General features: G+C 37.7%; 1 protein-coding gene across 1 annotated transcript in view; it reads right to left on the bottom strand.

The window, feature by feature from the left end:
• The window catches only part of MED13L (mediator complex subunit 13L), a 332,646-nt gene extending 312,018 nt beyond the window's left edge, over positions 1–20,628 (bottom strand). The window contains exon 1 of the mRNA XM_053586925.1: positions 20,356–20,628. Coding sequence (XP_053442900.1) covers positions 20,356–20,427 — 72 coding nt within the window. The 5' untranslated portion in view covers positions 20,428–20,628. The remainder of the gene's footprint in view (positions 1–20,355) is intronic.
• Positions 20,629–21,535: the final 907 nt, after the last annotated feature.

A 21,535-nucleotide genomic window follows, 5' to 3' on the forward strand; every position in this document is an offset into this window, starting at 1 on the left:
ATACTGAGCTTTACATTCAAACAGTAAAATTCAATAAGGCCAGGGAAAGAACTCTTAGTTATCACTCCAAGAACTCACATAAAGCTGGAAAGTAGTCAAGTTCTGAACACTGAAAGCAAAAAACGTTAAGTAGGAAACTAACTCCAGCATAAAGGCTATTTCAACCTACCCTTTTAATAAAGCCTCCAAAAAGAGTAATAGTAGTAATAATAATAATAATAATAATGTAATCTTACTAACCGCTGGTAACTTAACAGCCCGATAACACAAAATTCAACTCTCTAAAGGAGAGAAACCGTACCACTGATTTTTTTTTTTTTTTCCAGTTTTGCCAGGCCGGGTTTGAACCCACCACCTCCAGCACATGGGGCCAGCGCCCTACTCCTTTGAGCCACAGGTGCCGCCCATACCACTGATTATTTTGCAAAAATGTGCAGGTAATTCAATGGGAAAAGAATAGTCGTCATCAAATGGTACTAAACAATTAGATATACACATGCAAAACAAAAACAGAACTTCAATCATTATCCCATGTCATATGAACTGACTCAAAACAGGCCATTGGATCACAAGCCTAAACCTAATATTAACACTTAAAACTTCTGGAATAAATCATAAAAGAAAATCTTTCCTACTGTGGGCTAACAAAGGTTTCTTAGGACATAAAAAGTACAAAGCACAAAAAGAAAAAAGTAATATTTGACTTAAAACCTAAAACTATTTATTGGCGGGGGTGGGGGGGTTGTTTGTTTGTTTTTTGGCAACAAGAGTCTTACTCTGTCGCCCAGGCTAGAGTGCAATGGTGTCGTCATAGCCCACTGCAACTTTAAACTCCCAGGTTCAAGTGATTCTCAGCTACCCAAGTAACTGGGACTATGGGTGCATAGCCACACCAGGCTAATCCTTCTATTTTTACTAGAGATAGGGTGTCCCTCCTCCTCAGGCTGGTCTCAAACTTCTGACCTCAAGCAATCCTCCTGCCTTGGCCTCCCAGAGTACGAGGATTACTACAGGTGTGAGCCACAGTGCCCAGCCAAAATTTAAAACATTTGTCCTTCAAATAAATTAAAACACAAATCACAAATGGGAGGAAATATTTCAACACATATGTGTCAATGGACTTCTATCCAGGATGTTTAAAGAATTCTTACAATCAATGAGAAAATAACCTAATTTTCAGATGGGCAAAAGATACTAACAGACACATCATGAAAGAAAATAGCTGAATGACTTAATATGAAGTCAATGAAGAGATGTTAACTTCAAAAAAGTTACAAATTAAAACCAATTACTACAAATTGCATATTCCTAATCTGAAATTTCAAAAAAGACCAAAATCTGAGACGTATTGAGTGCCTACTTGATGCTCAAAGTAAATACTCATTGGAGCATTTCAGATTTCCAGATTAGGGATGCTCAACTGGTATAATGCAAATATTCCAAAACATGAAAAAATCCAAAATCCAAAACACTTCTGCTCCTAAGCACTTTGGATAAGGGATACTTCTACTACACACCGCTAGGATGGCTGAAATCTTAAAAAACAGATTGTACTTCATATTGCAAGCATGAAGAGCAATTATATATAACTGATGGGATGCAAAATGATACAACCATTTTTTTTTAAGTTTGGCAGTTCTTCATAAAGTGAAACTCCTGGGCTGCACCTGTGGCTCAGTGGATAGGACACTGGCCCCATATACCGAGGGTGGCAGGTTCAAACCTGGCCCTGGCCCTGGCCAAACTGCAACAAAAAGCAGCTGGGGACTGTGGTGGGCACCTGTAGTCCCAGCTATTTGGGAGGCTGAGGCAAGAGAATTGCCTAAGCCAGGAGTTGGAGGTTGCTGTGAGCTGTGACAACACAGCACTCTACCAAGGGCGATAAAGTAAGACTGTCTCAAAAAAAAAAAAATAAAATAAAATAAAATAAAAAAATAATGTGAAACTCATAGCTATACACAAAAATAAAAAGAAATCCCCATTCAAAACGCATTATATTAATTTTCACAGCTATCAACAAATGAATGGACAAGCAAACTGTGCCACATTCATATAAGAGACTACTATTTAGCAATTAAAAGGAATGACCTACTTAATAAAGCAACAATATGAAGCCAGACACAAAGACTATATACTATATGGTTCCGTTTACAAAAATTTTAGAAAGGGCAAAATGATTCCATAGTAAATCGAGATCAGTGCTTGCCTGGAGGTGAGTGAGGGTTGGGAAACAGAAGGGAAGACTGGCTACAGAAAGGCACATAGACACTTGTTTGCATCATAAACATGTTCTTTATTTTGATTTTAGTGGTAGTTTCACAGATGTATACATCTGTCAAAACTCATGAAACTGGACACTTAAAATTAGTAATTTTATTGAATGTAAATTATACTTCCATAAAAATAATCAAAGATGTGTTAGTGGAAGAATCCATGTAAACAATCTCTTAAAAGAAAAAACTACTTTTAACATAAACAAAATACCATCATACTCATCTCCAAGGTAACCACGAACCTTTTAGAAAATATACAATATTTTCAAATAAATGATTTTCATGTCTAACTCTTCATTAGGACACTGGTTAATGATTTATATTAACTTTAACTAAAACAAAATTCTTGTGAAATTTCTGGCAACTAAAGTATTTAATGAAGGTCATTAGTAATATTAGGATAATGTATCCCAACTGAGTAACAGACCATAAACAAAATGTATATTACTTTGTGTAGCAGACATTTCTATGCAAACATGAAACAGTAACATATACTCTACATTACTATGGATAACAACATGCCCATTTAAAGAACTACATTTCTCCATGTCCCTGAAGTTAAGTCTGGCCTTAAAGTCAAGCACAACCAGATACGTTGTAAGGAACTTCCTGGAAGTTTCCTTAAAAGAAGCTGTGTCCTTCCCACAGTTCTTCCTCATTCCTATTTAGAATATCACCATGATGATTAGAGTTGAACTATACACTGCTAGTTACAAAGTAAGTACAAGAAAGGAACAAGACAGGATCCAGGTCTCCTCATGACTAAACCAGTTCTAAAATACCTGACTCCAAGGTTCTTGTCCATATAAAAGAAAATAATTTCTTTTTAAGCTGCTTGTCTATTTTTAAATACACATGATTAGTTACTAAATTATTCTTGATTTGAGTATTGTCGTGACTGTCTTTTTATTTTTAAAAAGCTAAAAGACAATTAGGGAGGTGACGATTTCTTTTTTTAGATTATGTAGTTAAGGTAAGTTTTTTACCTTGGCCCAGTCATTGATCAAAACAATGAACTGTCTTAATTTTTCACTTTCCAAATGATTCCTCAATTTGAAATAGTCTGAGAGAAAAACAATCTATTTCCCTATCTGTGGGAAGAAATTTTAAACTTCATTAATACTCCATTAATCTTTGATGAAACTTTTTAAAAATGTAAACTGTATTATCACTCCATTAATCTCAGGGAAATCTATATGCTCCAGTGATTTCTACCTTAGTGCTTGCCCAAAATTATATGGCCTATACACTGTTAATTTTTAAAAGGCTCAGAAAAGACACCAGTAATGTTTGGAACAGGTAGAAGTTTCACTTAAGTTCTAAAAAAATTTAGGCAGAAGAAAGACCATATGTACTGGTTAAAAGTTCAGGCTCTGAGTCGAGGGATTCAGCTGCTATGTAAACTTGGGCAAGTCACTTAAACTTCTTGCTTCAGCTTTCTTAATGGAAAAATGGGAGTAGTAGTATCTACCTCATAAGACCCTTGTGAGCATTAAATTAGAAAAACGCATGTAGCTGGCAGTTATTAAGCACTGCCAGGCTTGCAGTAAGCACTCTTTAAAACAGCAAAAGCTCAGAAGTGAGAATGTGCATAACATAGCACAGTAAGAGTCTGACTGAAATACAGATTCCTATCAGTGAACAGTTGGATAGTTTTTAAAATGAAAACAAAAGGTTGTTTAGAGATTAAAGACTTTTGAAAAATAAGAAAACAACTCACAGAAATCTGTATCCTCATACATATGAAAAAATGTTCACTCTCACCAGAAATAAATTAAAAATTACAATACTAAGACTTTTTGCTCAGAGTGGCAAAAATTAAAATGAGTATCATTACCAGGCAAAGACAAAAGAAATGGGTGTTATGTATTGCTCATAGGAATGTAAACTGACACATCTTTTCGAAGAGTTTATAGCTATAACTTTCAAAATATAATGTATAATTGCACTATAAAAACAAAAAAACTGAAAGAATCTTTGTTTCTCATAGTTGATGGTTAAACAAACAGTATATCTATCTTATTAAACAGGATATAGCTGGGGCAGGGCCTGTGGCTCAAAGGAGTAGGGCACCACCCCCATATGCCGGAGGTGGCAGGTTCAAACCCAACCCCGGCCAAAAACTGCCGGAAAAAAAAAAAAAAAAAAACAGGATATAGCTGTTTAAAAACATAATAAAAAAGATGAAGCATATCTAAATTTATTGACATAAAAATATTTTAAGATACTATTAAGTGGAAAAACCAGGTTGTAGGAAAAAGTAAAGAATTAACCCCATCTATAATTTTTAAAACTACAAATTTGGGGCGGCGCCTGTGGCTCAGTGGGTAGGGCGCCGGCCCCATATGCCGAGGGTGGCGGGTTCGGGCCCACCCCGGCTGAACTGCAACCAAAAAAAAAAATAGCTGGGCGTTGTGGCGGGCACCTGTAGTCCCAGCTACTAAAAAAAAAAAAAGAAAACTACAAATCTGTCCATCATCAACAGAATGAATAAGCAAACTATGGTGTAAGAGCAAATTACATTGTTGGAATATAATATTAAAGATTCCATTTATTAAAAGGTTCAAAACATACAAAACTATATGTGTAAATACACACAATTAAAATTTTTTAAAAATTAGGAATGACAGCCCAGGTGTAGCGGCTCACCATCTGTAATCCTAGCACTGTGGGAAGCCAAGGTGGGTTGCTTGAGCTCAGGAGTTCAAAACCAACCTGAGCAAGAGTGAGACCCTATCTCTACTAAAAATAGAAAAACTAGCCAGGTGTAGCTAAGGCAAGAGTATTGCTCAACCCCAAGAGTCTGAGGTTGCTATGAGCTATGATGCCACAGCACTCTACCCAGGGCAACAGACTATGATGCCATGGCACTCTACACAAGGCGACAGTGAGACTGTCTTTAAAAAATTTGGGATACACACAAAATTCAAGGTAAGAGTTACCTCTGAAGGGAGAAAAGAGAATGGGAGAGAAGCAGAGACAGAATCCCATAAATGGCAAAATATTCAAAATATTCTTTTTTTTTTTTTTTTCTGGGACAGAGTCTCAAGCTGCCACCCTGGGTAGAATGCCATGGAGCCACAGCTCACAGCAACCTCAAACTCTTGGGCTGAAATGATTCTCTTGCCTCAGCGTCCCAAGAAACTGGGACTACAGGCACCCACAACGCCCAGCTATTTTGTTGTTGTTGTTGTCACTGTTTAGCTAGCCCAGGCCGGGTTCAAACCCACCAGCCTCAGTGTATGTGGCCGGCACCCCACCCACTGAGATACACAGGTATTATGATTTTATCTTATGTGTGATTTACACGTTATTTTAATCTAGTCAATATCTAATAAAACAATTTTTAAACTGCCTATGTGTATAGACACATGTATGGAAAAGCAAGAAAAAAGTCCTAGAATGATATAAATTAAACTACCAGTAGTTATCCTCCTGGAAGGAAGCAGAGACACTTTCATATTATTTGAATCTGAGACTAAATATTTAATTTTTTACTCAATTTTTTAAAGAAATTAGTTTTTCATTAAAATTCTAATTATGAAAATTGTAACCACATGGAAAGTTAGTGAATACAGCTGAATAAAGAATTCTATTTACACTATGATTACATCTATGTACAAAAATGTGCACATATACAAGAACAGAAGAAATGGGGTAAATCTGATCTAATGGAGTGGCTGGAACACGGGTAGATTTTTTACAGTTTTAGCTTCTTATAAGTTTTATTTCTTGGAAATATTTTGTATTTCATTAATACTACCTCACTTGGAGAGAAATTAAAGAAAGATGACAACTGCAGGAAAAGCCAACTCTATTCCTTCAGAGTAGCCAAGTGAAAAATCTCTCCACATAGGAATGAACTTACAGCCAACTTACAATGGATAGTACATGCTGTGCCAGTAAGTGCACTCAAAACAACTGGAGAGGTCCCCACCACACCAAGGAGATTACATCAAAAGGTTTTGAAGTGCATATATACATTTTAGCACTTAACTGAGAACTAGCGGCTGCCACATAAAAGTGCAACAGCCACAGTGAAGGCTCCAGAGCACAAGGAACCCAGGAAGGTGCTGAAAAAAATGAAAAGAGAATAGGAAAGGATTGCCAAAGAGGGGACAAAGAAGGAAAGAGAAAAAATCTTACCAATATGTGAGGCAAAAACATAACATGGAATAATAATTACAGTCTCATTAACTATAAAAGTATTGTATTTCAGAAAGCTAAGTGCTAAGTGGCCGTTTCTATTGGCCTTGCATCATTTCTCACACCAAGACTCCTCTCCAAGAGCTTTCTCCTTGCCTTTGGTTTCTCCTCTATTACCATTCATATTCCACAGAGCCTGTATGAGTTTTCTCTCTACAAAATAAATCTGATCATGCTATTTCTCTCCTTAAAACCCTTCAGGTATCTCTCTGTACACAAATCTCAACTCTTTTATGCCATCCAATCTAGCATCAATACTCGCCTATCAGACTTGTCTCAGATCTAGTAAAAAGTAGGTATTAAAGATAAATAAATTTAAGAAAAGAGAATATTTATAATGATGTCCAGAAATGCTGTTTTATGTCCTATTATATTATTTATGTCATTACTATGCAAGTGACAAGTTTAATTATATCCATCATACAGTATTCTCACCAAACACAAACTTTTTACAAAGCAGCTAAACAGTTATATTCACATAACATTAAAACTGGGCACAGTGGCTCATGCCTGTAATCCCAGCACTTTGGGAGACTGAAGCCAGAATTCAGGATCAGCCTGGACAACACAAGATAACTCAACTCTGCGAAAACTGAAAAATAAATAGCCAGGAATGGTGGGAAGCACCTGTAGTTCCAGCTACTTAGGAGGCTGAGAGGAAGATGATCACTTGAGCCTAGGAGTTCAAGGCTGCAGCAAGCTGAGATCACACCACTGCACTACAGCCTGATCAGACAGTCTGACCCTAATTCTAAAAGAAAAAGAAAATTTTTAAAATAAAATAAATTTTATTTTTTAAAAATAAAATTTTAAAAAAAATTTAAAAATAAAATTTTACACTAGACTGGATTTTTTGAAATATTTCTATTTTCGGGGCGGCACCTGTGGCTCAAAGGAGTAGCACGCCAGCCCCATATGCTGAAAGTGGCGGGTTCAAACCCAGCCCCGGCCAAAAACTGCAAAAAAAATTAAAAAATAATAAAATAAAATACTTCTATTTTCAGTTCCAAAGTTAAAAACATAGGGTAGATTACAAGGAATCAAATCGATATTTTCTAAAATGAATGTTAACATCTATCACTAATTTCTCACAGCTTTCTAGAAATCAATAAAGTCAGCTCTGTGGGCTCTTAACGGCGTATCATAGCTACCATACAAGAAAGTTTGGCAACAAAATCAAAGTTACTTTAAAAGATAAACGCCTACCTTAGTGAGTCCCACTCATTTTTCCATCTGGAATATTCCTTAAGTTTACCATATAAATTACAAACACATACTATGCATCTTAACAGATTCATTAGAAAAGTTTTCTAAGATTAGGTAAATACTTCTACTTCAAATAAAATTTATATAATTTACTAAAGCCTGTTTATTAGCTTATACGTACCAAAGTATGGGTTCTCTTGAGAATCATTCCACTCTTTTAATTAAATGTTATAGGATCTTGCAGACAGATTCAAGAATAGCACCATCTGTCTGGGTTGCAAAGCTCATTTTCACAATCACATCACCAAATAGCAACAAAATACCATTTTCATACATATCTCTCTCAAATAATTTATAGACAACTAATGAATCTAGTCTATTTGGGATCATGACACTGGATTTAATCTGTGCAGATAATTACACTTTGTATGTCAACCAATGTACTTTGACTACTGTGTTTTTAGTAATTTAAGCTTTAGTTAATAACTTGTGTGTTACAGAAGGCAAATATTTGTGCTCTTTAATTGCTAAGATGAAGATTTATGCTCCAATATAAGTTCTAAATGCTAAACTATTCAGGTGGTATGAAAATCTGAAATTTTTGAAGTATTTGTTTTTAATTATGTTACTAAATTTTCCTAAGATAACTACAGCTCTAGGATTACATCATAACACTTTTTGGTAGGATTTTAATTCCCTTTTATGATGTAAAAAGTACTAAAAAAGAATTATTGATAAAATCTGAAGATCACAGACAGTAAAGGTGACTGAGAAAAATGTCTAAAAATTTCATATTTCTGTATTCAAAAACAGAACACTTGCCACTGCAACTTGTAATCTAAAAACTAGAAGAGGCCTCCCTACTGTGGATAATGGGTCCTCTGCACCTCCCTCACACTAACTACTCAGGCAGACTACCATCAAGTGTAATCCTAAATATATCTTAATACTATTGTGCTAATCTCCTTCAACTGTAGAAGAAATTACTGCAAGAAAGAACATGTGGGATACTACTTGGCTCATTAGGCAGTTTCCAAACTCTTCAGGGCCTTCGCTCATCATCAGTAAGGCCCCATCAGATGCATCAGAAGTTGCTGGCAACAATTTAGGGCAAAAAGCAGAACATAATAAATTGCAAGAATAGAAGACATTGACCAAAAATCCACTAAAATAAGATATTCTGGGATGGCTAACTAAACTGTCTCTAAAAGTAAATCCAAAGGAAAAGAACAAAAAAAATGTTGTACATAATGGCAGCATTATTGGAATCATTTCAAAGGGGCTTTTTGAATATTTCTCATTTAAGCAGATGTTTATCAGTTCTGATATGTTTTATACTAGTGAAGTTGTAAAACTCATTGAAACAACCATTAAAGGAGAATTAAAAATAAACTCCTTGCTGCAATCCACCATCAAATAAAACGCAAAAAGGAAGAAAAAAATTTTTTTTGAGACAGTCTTACTTTGTCGCCTCCCCCACTCCCTACAGTAGAGTGCTATGGTACATAGCTCACAGCAACCTCAGACTCCTGGGCTCAAGTGATCCTCTTGCCTCAGCCTCCTGCGTAGCTGGGACTACAGACACCCACCACAATGCCCAGCTGTTTTTTTTCTTTTTTCTTGCAAGCATACAAATTCCACTTTATTTTTTTTAAAACTATTCAAATTAATATGAGGGTACAATATTTAGGTTACATTGTTCTCACTTTCAGGGCAAAGTTCTAATTTGTAGAAGAGTCCCTCACCCAGGGGTAGTGTTATACACCCTCACAATGTGCACATTAGGTGAGATTCCCCACCAGCTTTTTTTTTTTTGCAGTTTTGGCCGGGGCTGGGTTTGAACCTGCGACCTCTGGCATATGGGGCCAGCGCCCTACTCCTTTGAGCCACAGGCACGCCCACCCCACCACACCCCCCCCCAGCTATTTTTAAAGACGGGAGTCTCACTCTGGCTCAGGCTGGTTTCAAACTCCTCAGCTCAAGCAATCCTCTTGCCCTGGCCTCCCAGAATGCTGGAATTACAGGCGTGAGCCACTGCACTCGGCCCCCCAAACAACTTTTTTTAAAAACTGATTTTGGTACCCCTTGATTGCACTAATGTACACAGCTATGGTTTAACAATTAAAAAGAGAAAAAAAGCATAAAAATAAAATAAAATAAAAACTGATTTTGGTTTTTCAGGCTCAAGCTCAGGAATTTTTTTTTTTACACAGGGTCTTGTTCTACTGCCCAGACTGGAGGGCAGTGGTACAATCATAGCTCACTGCATCTTTGATCGTTCTGCCTCAGCTTCCCAAGGAGCTGGGACTGCAGGTACAACTCACTATGCCTTACTAATTTTTAAAAATTTTTTGTAGAGAAAGGGATCTTGTTACATTGCCCAGGCTAGTCTATAGAACTCCTGGCCTCAAGCAAACCTCCCATCTCAGGCTCCCAAAGTGCTGCAACTACAGGTGTGAGACACCAAACCCAGCCAATATTTTCAATCTCTCAATTCAAGAAGCATGAAAGCTACAACTGAAACTATCCTTGCTTCCTTCACACTCCTTTTGTGTATCTTCACATCTTTTTTATTTCTAAGAGGTATCTTACTCTTTTCCAGTACTAACCCTATTATCTGAGTCCTTGATAACCACCTATTAGCCACACTTATTTCATCAATTATCAACTTTCCATCTTTCTTTCTATCTCTCCGCTATTGTTGCTTCTAACTCTACAAACACAAATCTACTTTTGAGGATCTTATTTTCCCTATTCCCTCTCCCCCATCCCTAGCTTGCTTCACAATCAACCTTCTTCTGAATCAAACTGAAATGTTCAGCATAGTGGCATGCACTTGGAGTACCAGCTACTCAGGAGGCTAAAGTGGGAGGATCACTTGAGTCAGGAGGTCCAGGCCAGCCTAAGCAACATCTGTAAGGAGTTTAGATGCTCCATCTCTAAAAAAAATAATAATTAAAATCTGAAAAGTATCTGCACTTGTTCATCATGCCATTTATTCTTTCTTCAATCCACTATAACCCAAGATAATACCCTCAAGAGTCAAATGTAATGATTTCACCCAACTACTAAGCCACCCAAATGGCAAACCTTCTCATCTTTCACATATTACCTCTCCTCTTCAAGGCACAACACAAAAGTCTTTGAAAATCATGATTATTCCCTTTCTTTCATTCTTTTCCACAACCTGAAAATATAGGCTTCATAAGAAGTAACCCTGAACCAAAATCTAATTTGTTTTAAATGCACAGAATTAAAAGTATGACGGGTTACAAAAGTTCAACAGTTCTAATTTGTCTATGTAAGAGAGCAATCCTAGAAAGGCCTTTAAACACATTATTAAATGTAATACCATTTAACACACTTGTTTTTCCTCAATTCATTTCTCATAATAGTTTCTATATCGTCTTGGATTATCTCCCATTTTAGTTTCATATCCCATCTGCTCATTTAAGATTCACGTCTGTCCAGTTTCTGAAATATTTGTCACTTTAGTCATTAGCATTTTGCGTAATATAGCACTTTTTTTTAAAGTTCAGAACTGAATTATTTTAGAAAACTGAGTATTATTTTAACATCACCATTTCTTATTCTAAATTGGCCTACCCACACTTCAAATTTTCCACCTAATAAAAATTCAATTTCAATAAATTTTTGTACTGTTTTTTAAAAGGAAACCAAGAACTAGGGTGACAAATTAGAAGTACTTTCCTACACACCAGCTCAGTGAAGGTTCTCAAGAAAAGAGACTCAGATTATAGACTGAGCGTCCAAAGAATGCCCTTCCCTTTTTTCCCCATCTATTTCTTAAAAATCCCGTTTCAACCTTCCCTCTGGGTTTTGCTGGCTACGAGGTATTATGCAGTCTGTGTCACTCTCCCTCTGAACGTAACATATGGCATCTTAGAAACCCAACAGTACATAGAGATCTTTTTTCCATACATTAGACACTTAAAGCCCTTTTGTAAGCTTAAGTTAGACTTTTATCATTTCTGATGTACATTATTCCAAAATACACGTCACAAATTTCTCAAACACAGCATATAAAAAATTAAAATTTCTAAATACTACTTTCCTGGCTACCCCAAAGAATCTCATCCCCAATTCCCTTTTCATCTTACTGGATCTCAGAGGTCCCACCACACAAAATAACAAGCAAAGAGCTTGTCTCTAGGGGTGAGTGAAGGAAAGAGCTAAAAAGCAAAGAAAAAAAAAAATCTTTCCCTAATGACCCACAGAAACTACTGCTGTTCCCAACATTTTATTTACTAAAAGGGTACTAGCAAAAAGAAAGCACTGGTGGGTCCCTGCAAGCAGGGGAGGGAAGACCTTCTTTCTATCCTCATTCCAAAACTGCACTCTTCTCACAGGGAGCCACCTCTCAACACTCTCTTCAAACCCTTTCTGACAGCAATCCTCTCCTTGGCCTAGAAGAGGGCCTAGAGTTCCCACTGTCCAGGGCAGGGGAAGGCACTCAGAGTGCCAGAACTGCAGTCAGAGAAAAAGTGCTCCTGGCACTCTACAGGGGAACAGTAAATGTAAAGTCCATTCCCACAAAAATGCTGCCCTAGATAGCATCTGAATTCTGTAACACATCTAATTAATTACAATACAAGGTAAACAGGCTAACCATCATTTGTAGCAATAGCAATCAAGAGAATTTTTTGTGAAAACAAACTTAAAAATTAACTGTTTCTAGTATTTTAGAATGCTGGTGGCAACCTACATGTAAAATTCTAAACCTATGGATACAACTTAAGACACTATTCATATTCAATATGAGTAATACAAAAAACTACACATTTGTGGGGGGGCTTTTCTTCCTTCAACAAGAGCTAAACAATATCTTTAGATACCGCAGCATTAAGCAGAAATTAGCCAATGGTTGAGTTCTCACTGATCAAAACATAGCAAGAGTTGTGAAATGTGTCAGACTAAAACATGACTTAGTCTTTAAGAAGAAAAATATATTTATTAAGTACTATTTCTAATATTCCCTGAGACAAATCTCAAAATGTTAATAGAACTGCTATTTAAAGTTCAAAGAGCACTCAGGAGCTGCCAAGGAATTAATAGCTTAAACTACCAAATACGAGCCACAGTTCACTTCCCAGTTTTAGCCAGTCACAGCTCACAGCTGGTACAGCAAAATCATCCAGCATGATTAAAGACATTATTACAAAATTGTGCATCATATGCAGTTGTTATGAAAAGCTATAACATTTAAAGATTAATTTCAAGTTTTTCTCCTCAATCTTGGCTTATTTATGAGGAAAATAAGTCCTCATAAAGTAAGTCCTCTGCCCCTATAAAAGAAGTACAAATACAACTTAAATGTTGTATTTTAAAACAAGTCATTTTACCATTTTACCATTCCAACTTCCTGGTTAACTGTCTATGGCTACTATACAACTTTAATTATAACTTACTGGAAATCTCTTCCTGTTAAAAGAGAACATTATCTAGTCATCCAAAGTGCTTTCCTTTAAAGATACACAAAATGATTTTTCATACCTTTGCCCTTCATATTTCCACTAGGTTAAAAAAAGAGAGAAACTGAGGGGGAAAATCTTTATGTGACCAACCTCATCTGCCTAGTCACTACTAAAAGCTATTGGATATAACTCAAATGTCCCTATTACCAGTTAATTGTCCATTTTACTGGGCTCATGGAAAGTAATCTTGTAACTGAAGTTCAGCAGAAGCCCTCCTATTCAGCTTAAAGAATGAAAAGTGAAGAAATTCAGAAGCAAATCCCAAACAAAATCAACGACAGTTTCCAAAACCTGTAGGTTTCCTACCATGTTACAGAAAATGTAAGTGGTAAATGAATTCCTATTACTTTATGGTATAGTAAAAACATATCTCTTGATAAGTTGGGATTGTCTTTATAAAGATTTTCTATAATTCATCTAGAATATTACCAAACTACAGTACACAGCCTAGGTAATGTAATATACATTTAGAATACAGAGTTAAACATCTAAATAAATTCAAAAAAGAATAGCATACTTGTGATCAGGATCCAAATAGGCAATGAGAACTCCCTTGGGGAGAACTCCCTTGGGGAACGTAGACAAGAATAGTCCAGCAATTCACTCATATAACAAATAGTTAACGAGCATCTAACTACAAATGTAAAGATTTCCAGAGGATTACTCTTCTAGCAGAAGCTCATGTGCTTATCAGAAGTCTACTTAAGGAGCCAGAGTGACTAGTTCTGCCTGTGGGAGTCAGGGAAAGCTTCACAGAAGAAATGACATTTGAATGTCCTCAAGAGTAGTAAGATTGTGCCAGGCATATATGCATGAAAAAAAACTAGGAGCTAGTTCCAAATGTTCCAGAGTTAAGACATGTTTCTCCTTATTTCTTTTTAGGTTATTAAAATTCCATCATGAGAACATAAAATGTTTTGTCACACAAATTATACTCTTTCTAACACCTTATTTATTAGGTCTCAAAACTAAGCTCAGATGGATTTAATCATCTTTTCATTATTCTATCAAATAATGAAAGGTGAGGAAGCTTCATATATCTTACTCAAAAATACTTCCTCATAAAAAAAATCAGTAATTTTCTTTCAGTTACATATCCTTTTAGTTTATCAATTTTTTAAATGTCCACTTATTATAAAAATTCTGTTCACAATTATATATTTTATGTGAAACAAATATTTTCCTCAAATTTAATTTTATTAACAAATGAGTGTCATAAATACATCCAATTAATGCAGTGACTTAATGCATGTTAAGACTTATTAAAGCGAAAAGACCTAATGGAGATTTAAAAAAATATTTTCCTTCTAGTCTCTTTATCTTCCCCAATCCATTTTTAAAGTTAGAGCTAAAAATTAAACTATGTAAAATAAAGACACAAATGAAAATTGAATACAATCAATTCAGGAGGTTCCTTTAACAGTAATGAAATTTCACTAAACTATAAAAAGTACAACATGTAAAAGGTGTCATCCAGAGCTCTGTACTTTTTTCACAGTAGTGGAAATACAGTTTTAATAAGATTCTATCACAATTCATCTAGAATAAGAAATAAACATTCACAAACATACATAATAAACCAGAGAATGGATATGCCAATGAAATAATATTTTCCTTTGAATCCAAGTGAGTCTCCTAACTTTCATCTAGAAAGAAAAAAGCAAAATAAAAAAATATTTTTTTCTTCTTTTTTCCCCAGACTGGAATCCAAATATACGCTAAAAGAATTTTATTAGCTTAAAGAAGAAAGAAAATTATACCTCAACAAACATAACTAAAACATAACATAAACACAAGAAAAACAAGAGTTCCTAAGGGAGGATTATTACAGCAAATTTATGAGAACAAAATCTATTCTATACCACAGATAATCTTAAAAGTTCAATAACAAAACAGTGTAGTAGAATCAGAGAACTGTCTCTGAAGTAAATATCCATCACAACAAAATTTTTTTATATAAATGAAAGATAGGAAACCAAGGTGAAGTACATAAATGACTTTACACTAAACAAAAATTTGTTCATGCAAATAAGTCTAAATTTACATATTTCATTCATGCAAATAAATCTAAATTTACAATTCCTCGTTCATGTTAATATTTACCAAGATTAAAGGAAGATCATCTCCCCTATGTAATGAAGTGAATTCCCCCAACAGAACAAAGCTAACACCTTCAAATCTTTCAAATAAACAATGAAAGCATATACTATAAAAGAAAATTATCCGAAGGAGATCAGAAAGAAGTTAAATGACTCAAGAGGGGGGAAAAGTCCTAAATTCCAAGAACACACTACAAATATTGACTCACTAATTCTAAAACTCTAAGCAAGTGCTATGAAACAGATGTGTGTGATTTTGTGTGTGTGTGTGTGTGTTTTACTATACTCCACAGGCATACACTTTTAGGCTATCTAACTACCTCATTTTGCAATGCAGTATATGTAATTTCTTGAAATAGAAATGTTTCTAATATGACAGAAGACATTCTGGCAGCCAACACTACACAATGCACAGTCTAAAAAGCAGATTTGTACGTAACACATCTTAAATAAATAACACTAATAAGAATGTTGCAGAAATCTTTTTCTCCATTTTTAATAAACATTTGCAACACTCCATTCAATAATAGTAACACCAAATATTCAACCGCATTACTAATTTCCATACACTCTGTCTCATCTTTCTCACTGGCTAAGCGCCTGTTTTTCTTCCAGAAAAACAAATCAGTACTTCTACTAGTTTAAAAAAGTGGAACATTATTGTTATTATTTTCTTCTTTCAAAAACAAACCAATTTTTTTTTTTTCAGGAAAAATATCTAATCTATCTTTGAATCAAATTTGGAGAGGCAAGTGAATTAACTGGTCGTAAGAAACATCCAGATAATCTCATTACTATTTACATTAAGATAAGAGTTTCATCTCAAGTTTAAATAATTAGGCCAATACACAACTATAGAACAAAATTATCTTTTGCAAATAGTTAACACAATTTATAGCACAAAGTACAAACTGAAGAGAGAGTATCTTCTTTATTAATCTCAAGAATACAGGAGATCTCTTAAAGTGTTTGATGAACACAATTAACTCACAATTAACCAGGCTACAAAAGCCAGTGAATAAAAAAGATGAATTTTTCCATAACTAATTAATATAATCCACTACCATAACCTCCATTACTTAAAGGAATGCTGTAGATTTTTTTCCCAAATACCTACTACAGTCATGAAAAAAATGACCAAACATTCCAAAGAAAATGATAAGCTATATAGCAACTGGAATAAATTCAATAAACACTTAATGTCCTAAATGCACCCCCTGCCATTCTCCCCACAAAGAATAAGAAACAGGTCTAACTTCTTCCCAAGGAGCATTCAAGCAACAACACAGCAAAGTATTTGTAGCATACAGGTCTAAGGTATATTATTTTCTCTTTAAAATTATGAACTCATCACACATACAAATGGCTCTTTAAAATGGTCCAGTAAACTGCTACACTATGTCTTAAATTGCTGTCTATTATATACTTAAAAATATTTACTAGCAATTGGAGGTTAATATGGCAACTATTACTGGTAGCAATTATTGCTATTAAAAATATATAAATACTGTTAACACCATGTGTTACTAACAACAAAATGCTAAACAGAAAACATACATTAACAAATTATAAATATTTTCACTAAAGAAAATGAACTGTCATGACAAAAAGACGCTTTAAACATAAATAACAAATAGCAAGTTGAGATGAAAAAATATCCTCTGTGTACAGTATTTTAGCATTTAAGATGAGTGAAAGCATGCACTTGTCCTCATTTTCATTTGACAATCCTCCCCTTCCCATTTGGTTCAATTGGTTCAAAAGAATAGATTTCAAAGTTCCTATATTTACAACTATCTTCCCTTCTGCAAAAAATAAGTCTCTTAAGACAAAAAGAAATTAAGTCAACAACAGATTACCTTAAAAGCTTCAAATAAAAACCAATGGTCTTCAAAAGGAATTAAGTACTAGTGTGTGTGTGTTCAATTCAGCAAAAATGTGAGAGCATGGCTCAGTCAGTCAAGATTCTAAGCAAATAAAACAACACAAATGGACAGCAAACATACCGGAGAATTAAAATGACTACCTCACGTCAAAGAGGGTGTACTTAAGTTTACTTAAAGGACACAAAATCACTTTCTCCATATTATCTCAATAGAAAAAAAGAAAAGACATACCTAACATCTGGAAATTATGATTTCTCACAAGGGTGAGTTCACATACCATAGAGCCCACTGTTACACTTTCTTAAAAGGCAGATTTAACACACTACTGAGTTATAACTGAGTGAATTTATAACAAGAGTCACCCAGAAATATGATGGACAGCATGAGAAAACACTTTTGAGTCATAAGGGCACAGCCAAGCATGCAGTAACTACAAACACTAAAAATAAGAAACACATACAATGACACGCATCATATATACATAGTGGCATTCTTCATATGTTACAGAAGTGATTGAAAAGAGAACTTTGGAAATTTGATTCCATGCAATAGAAAATGAGAAAACAAGACTAGGAAAAACCTTAAGGCACCTGACTGAACAATTAACTTTTGCTAAACCATAATGAACACCTCAAGGTAAAAGAAAGTGGGTAGGTCACTACTGTGGTACAGAGCTTTAATCTCTAGTTTATATTTCAACCTACACTTATAGGAGTACCTAAGGATTCTCTATAAACAATACTCAAATCAAAAAAAAAAAGCCTGCAGGCCAACAGGAAAAAAAAGCATGCTAAGGATGCTGCCATGTAAAATTTTCAAGAAAAATTCTCAATTTAGAATCAGAAAAATCTACAAGTCAGCAGTTTAACTGATTTACAGTTTTGTTTTTTTTTAAATAGTACTTTATCCACCCTCCATGTATAAGGGAATATCATCCTTTAAAAAAAGCCAAAAACCTAAGCATTCTTGTGGTTCTTAATTTCAAAATCATTATCTAAAGAGTAATTCTATTTTTTTAAGGAACTGTATTCAAAAATCAGTTCCTTGGTTCCTTAGGAACTGATTTTTGAATATAGTTCTTTAAAAAAATAGAATTACTCTTTAGGTAATGACACAAACTGTCCTCTCCCACAAAACTGTTTGTTTCTCCAAAATAATCTTAACCATCTTATCTCTATAACATTATCCTCCTAACGCTTTTTTAAAAAAGATAAATGATGTACCTTGAAGATTAGCTATACATATACTTTCATTTTATTTACAAAATCTATACATATATACATATTCAACCATTCCCAGTGAGCATGATACATGGTAATCTGCAAGATCTCTCACCACTAATACTGGTCTACTTGGTTATTTTAATTCCCCATGTCAATGTGGTCACCAGCCACCAAACAAAAACCATTTTAATACCCCTTAATCAATATGCTTGCTAATCTGTGAAAGTCCCTAAACCTGAATGATACTATAAGACTGAAGGGGAAAAAGAAAAGACAAAGTGAGTTTTATTCCCATATACAAAAGATCAAGGGAAAATTAACTGAAACTTACAATTGAATTTTAAGATTAAATATCTGAATAAAAATGTTTGATGGAAAAAAAATTAACCTGATCTTATCACAGTGGAAGCAATATTACTATGTCACTCAGTCTTTGTAGGCAAAAATCACGTGTTGATTTTTTAAATCTACATAAACACTGTAACATATTTAATAAAATACTTCCACTCTAAAAGTTGGCAAGAATTTGTATTTCTCCATTAGTCTCAAAGAAAAAAAAGCATCTATGCCACCCATAATTAAATGTAACTAATTACAATTTGAACACTAAATTATTTATCCAGTGTAAACAAGGATTAAGAGGAAATAATGCTTCTATCTACAGCAAGGGTTACAGAAAATAATTTCCAAAATTCATGCTCTCCAAAGGGCAGTCCCCCCACACACAAAATAGGACAACTTAAGTTGGATGTTTTTAAAGCTAAATTAAATAAACCGTTCAGCCAATTTTCCAATTATATTCTACGCTTGAAACATAATTGCCTTACATCTGTTTACAAATCTTTGCTCAATATTTAAACAAATTCCTACTCTCTGGGGCACATAGCTATACATAGAAGAACTCACGCACAAAGCACATATTTAAAGACCACGCACTGCAATTATTAGCCTAAACGCCAGGTTTAACAACATGAATGTTTTCAGACGAGGTAATACGACCCAATAAAAAGCAAAGATGGCATTTACCACCAAATGTCACTGCCACCGCCAGGAAAGAGTTGCTGGAGCCCTATACATTTTTAATTTCGATAAATCTAGACGCCGTCGTCGGGTGCCAGGCTTCCACCAGAACAATTGACACCCTAACTGCTTCAAGATTAAGGCAGGCGATTCAAATCCGAAGCAAAAGTTGTCAATTATCAGAGAGAGGGAGAGAGTGAGAGAAGCGAGGGCAGATAAAAACGATGTTATCAAACCGCCCCGCTTGTTGCTTTTTTGTGTGTGTGGATTCGTTGTTAGAATAGAAAAAACAGTTTTTAAAAGACACAGGAGGAGAGAAAGAAGAAAAAAAGCTTTCTCCACCTTCCGTCGACTCGGCGCAATGGCTTTACGGCTCTCCAGCGTAGTAAGCCCCGAGAGGCAGGCGGCTGTCGATGTTTACAATCGCGGGAGCTCCGGTGCAAGAGTCCTTTACTGACACAATCGCATTCAATCAACTGTTTTCGGGCAAAATTGCAGGTGTCATCATAGAATTTTTAAAAATTCAAAAAGCAGGCTGGCGGGTAGGCATCCGATCCGACAAGGGGGTAAAAAAGGCTGCTCATCACAGGCGCGGGCAGCACAAGGCAAAAGCCTTCCACATTTAGGGGTAAAAGGGGAGAAAGGGGGAGGAGAAGGGGGATGTGATTGCAACAGAGGGTGGGCGTTCGAAGTGCAACCCAGAATCCGCAGCTTTGAGACTTCCACATGCAAATTCCACGCCGAGCGCCGCGCTCACAAATGATTTTTAAAGAGCCAAATAAACACTGGATGGGATCCAAGTCGAGGAGAGACGATCCAAAAGGGGGAGAATCGGCGAGAGGCGAGGGAGGGGCAAAGTCCCGGCGGCGGGAGGAGAAAGTTGGTCGGCGGCAGAGGTCGGGAACCCCCCCCCGGTTCAACCCCCTCCCCGCAGCCCGGCTACTCACCAGCGAAAAGAGGTTGGAGTGACAATCCTCCAGGCTCGCCCCGTTCGCCACCCAGTTCGCTGCCGCAGTCATGATCCTCCGCGAGCCCGGCCGCCAGAGAGGGGCATGTCGGAGCGAGGCGTCCGAGGCGAGGCCGGGCCGGGCGGCGGCGCCTCGCTGGGGAGCGCGGGGCGGCCGGGCCGCCGCCGCCGCCGGGTGAGGGCGGGAGGGCCGGCGGGCGGGCGGGAGGCGCCGCGGCGACGCCGCGCCGGGGACGGAGGGCCCCGGCCGGCGGGGGGGTCCGCGGCGGCCGCGCGGCTCCTTCCTGCTGGGGCGGCGGCGGCGGCGGCGGCGGGGGGCGCTGTCCGCGCGGCCAGGCGCCCTCCCTGCCTCTCAGGGCCGCCGCTGCCTCCCGGGCCGGCGCTACGGGCCGGCCGCCGCCTCCGCCTTCCCTGTTCCTCGGCCGCCGCCGCCGCTGCCTCTGCCGCCGCCTTGTTTATCTCCAGCCACCGACTCCCCCTCGGCCCCCGCCGGCGCGTGAGGGGAGGCGAGCCCCAGAGTCGCCTCCGCCGCCTCGGAGCCGCCGCCGCCGCGGAGCGCGAACTCGCGAAGGGGGGGGTGCGGACGAAGCCAGCGGGCGACCCCGGCAGCCGAGCGACGTCCCCTCCTTCCTCTTCCTCCCCCACCCCCCCCTCCTCCCCAGTCAGCCTTGCTTCTCCTCCCTCCCCGGGATCGCTTGCTCTGACAGCAATGGCGGCCGCCGACCGCGGCTCGGCCCGCCATTGGCTGGCGCCGCATCACGTGACGGGCGCCGGCCGCGCGGGGGGGCGAGGGGCAGGCGGGGGAGGGGCCCGGAGCGGCGGCAGCGGCGGCTCGCGGGAGGCGCTGCTGAGTCGAGTGGGGCCAGATTTTCTGGCCGCGAAGAGGGAGGTAGATCGAGAGGGAGAGAAAGAAGTGCGGGCCGCCGGACTCCCCGGCGGGTGACGGACTGCCGGCCTGAGGCTGCGGTGGGCTTCCCCGCGTGGGCGCCCGCTCCCTCACGGTGCACACATCTTTGCCGGGCGAGACTAGGAGCTCCAGGCAGACACGCTGCGTCCGCAGCTGAGGATACGGGTCCCTCGCTGTGCCCCTTTCTGTGGGCCAGGCTGCAGTTCCGACTGCTCTGCGGAGTGTCTTATCGAAAGCTCACGCTGTTCTCCGC

Source organism: Nycticebus coucang, chromosome 4 (assembly GCF_027406575.1).
Source record: "Nycticebus coucang isolate mNycCou1 chromosome 4, mNycCou1.pri, whole genome shotgun sequence".
Lineage (NCBI taxonomy): Eukaryota > Metazoa > Chordata > Mammalia > Primates > Lorisidae > Nycticebus > Nycticebus coucang.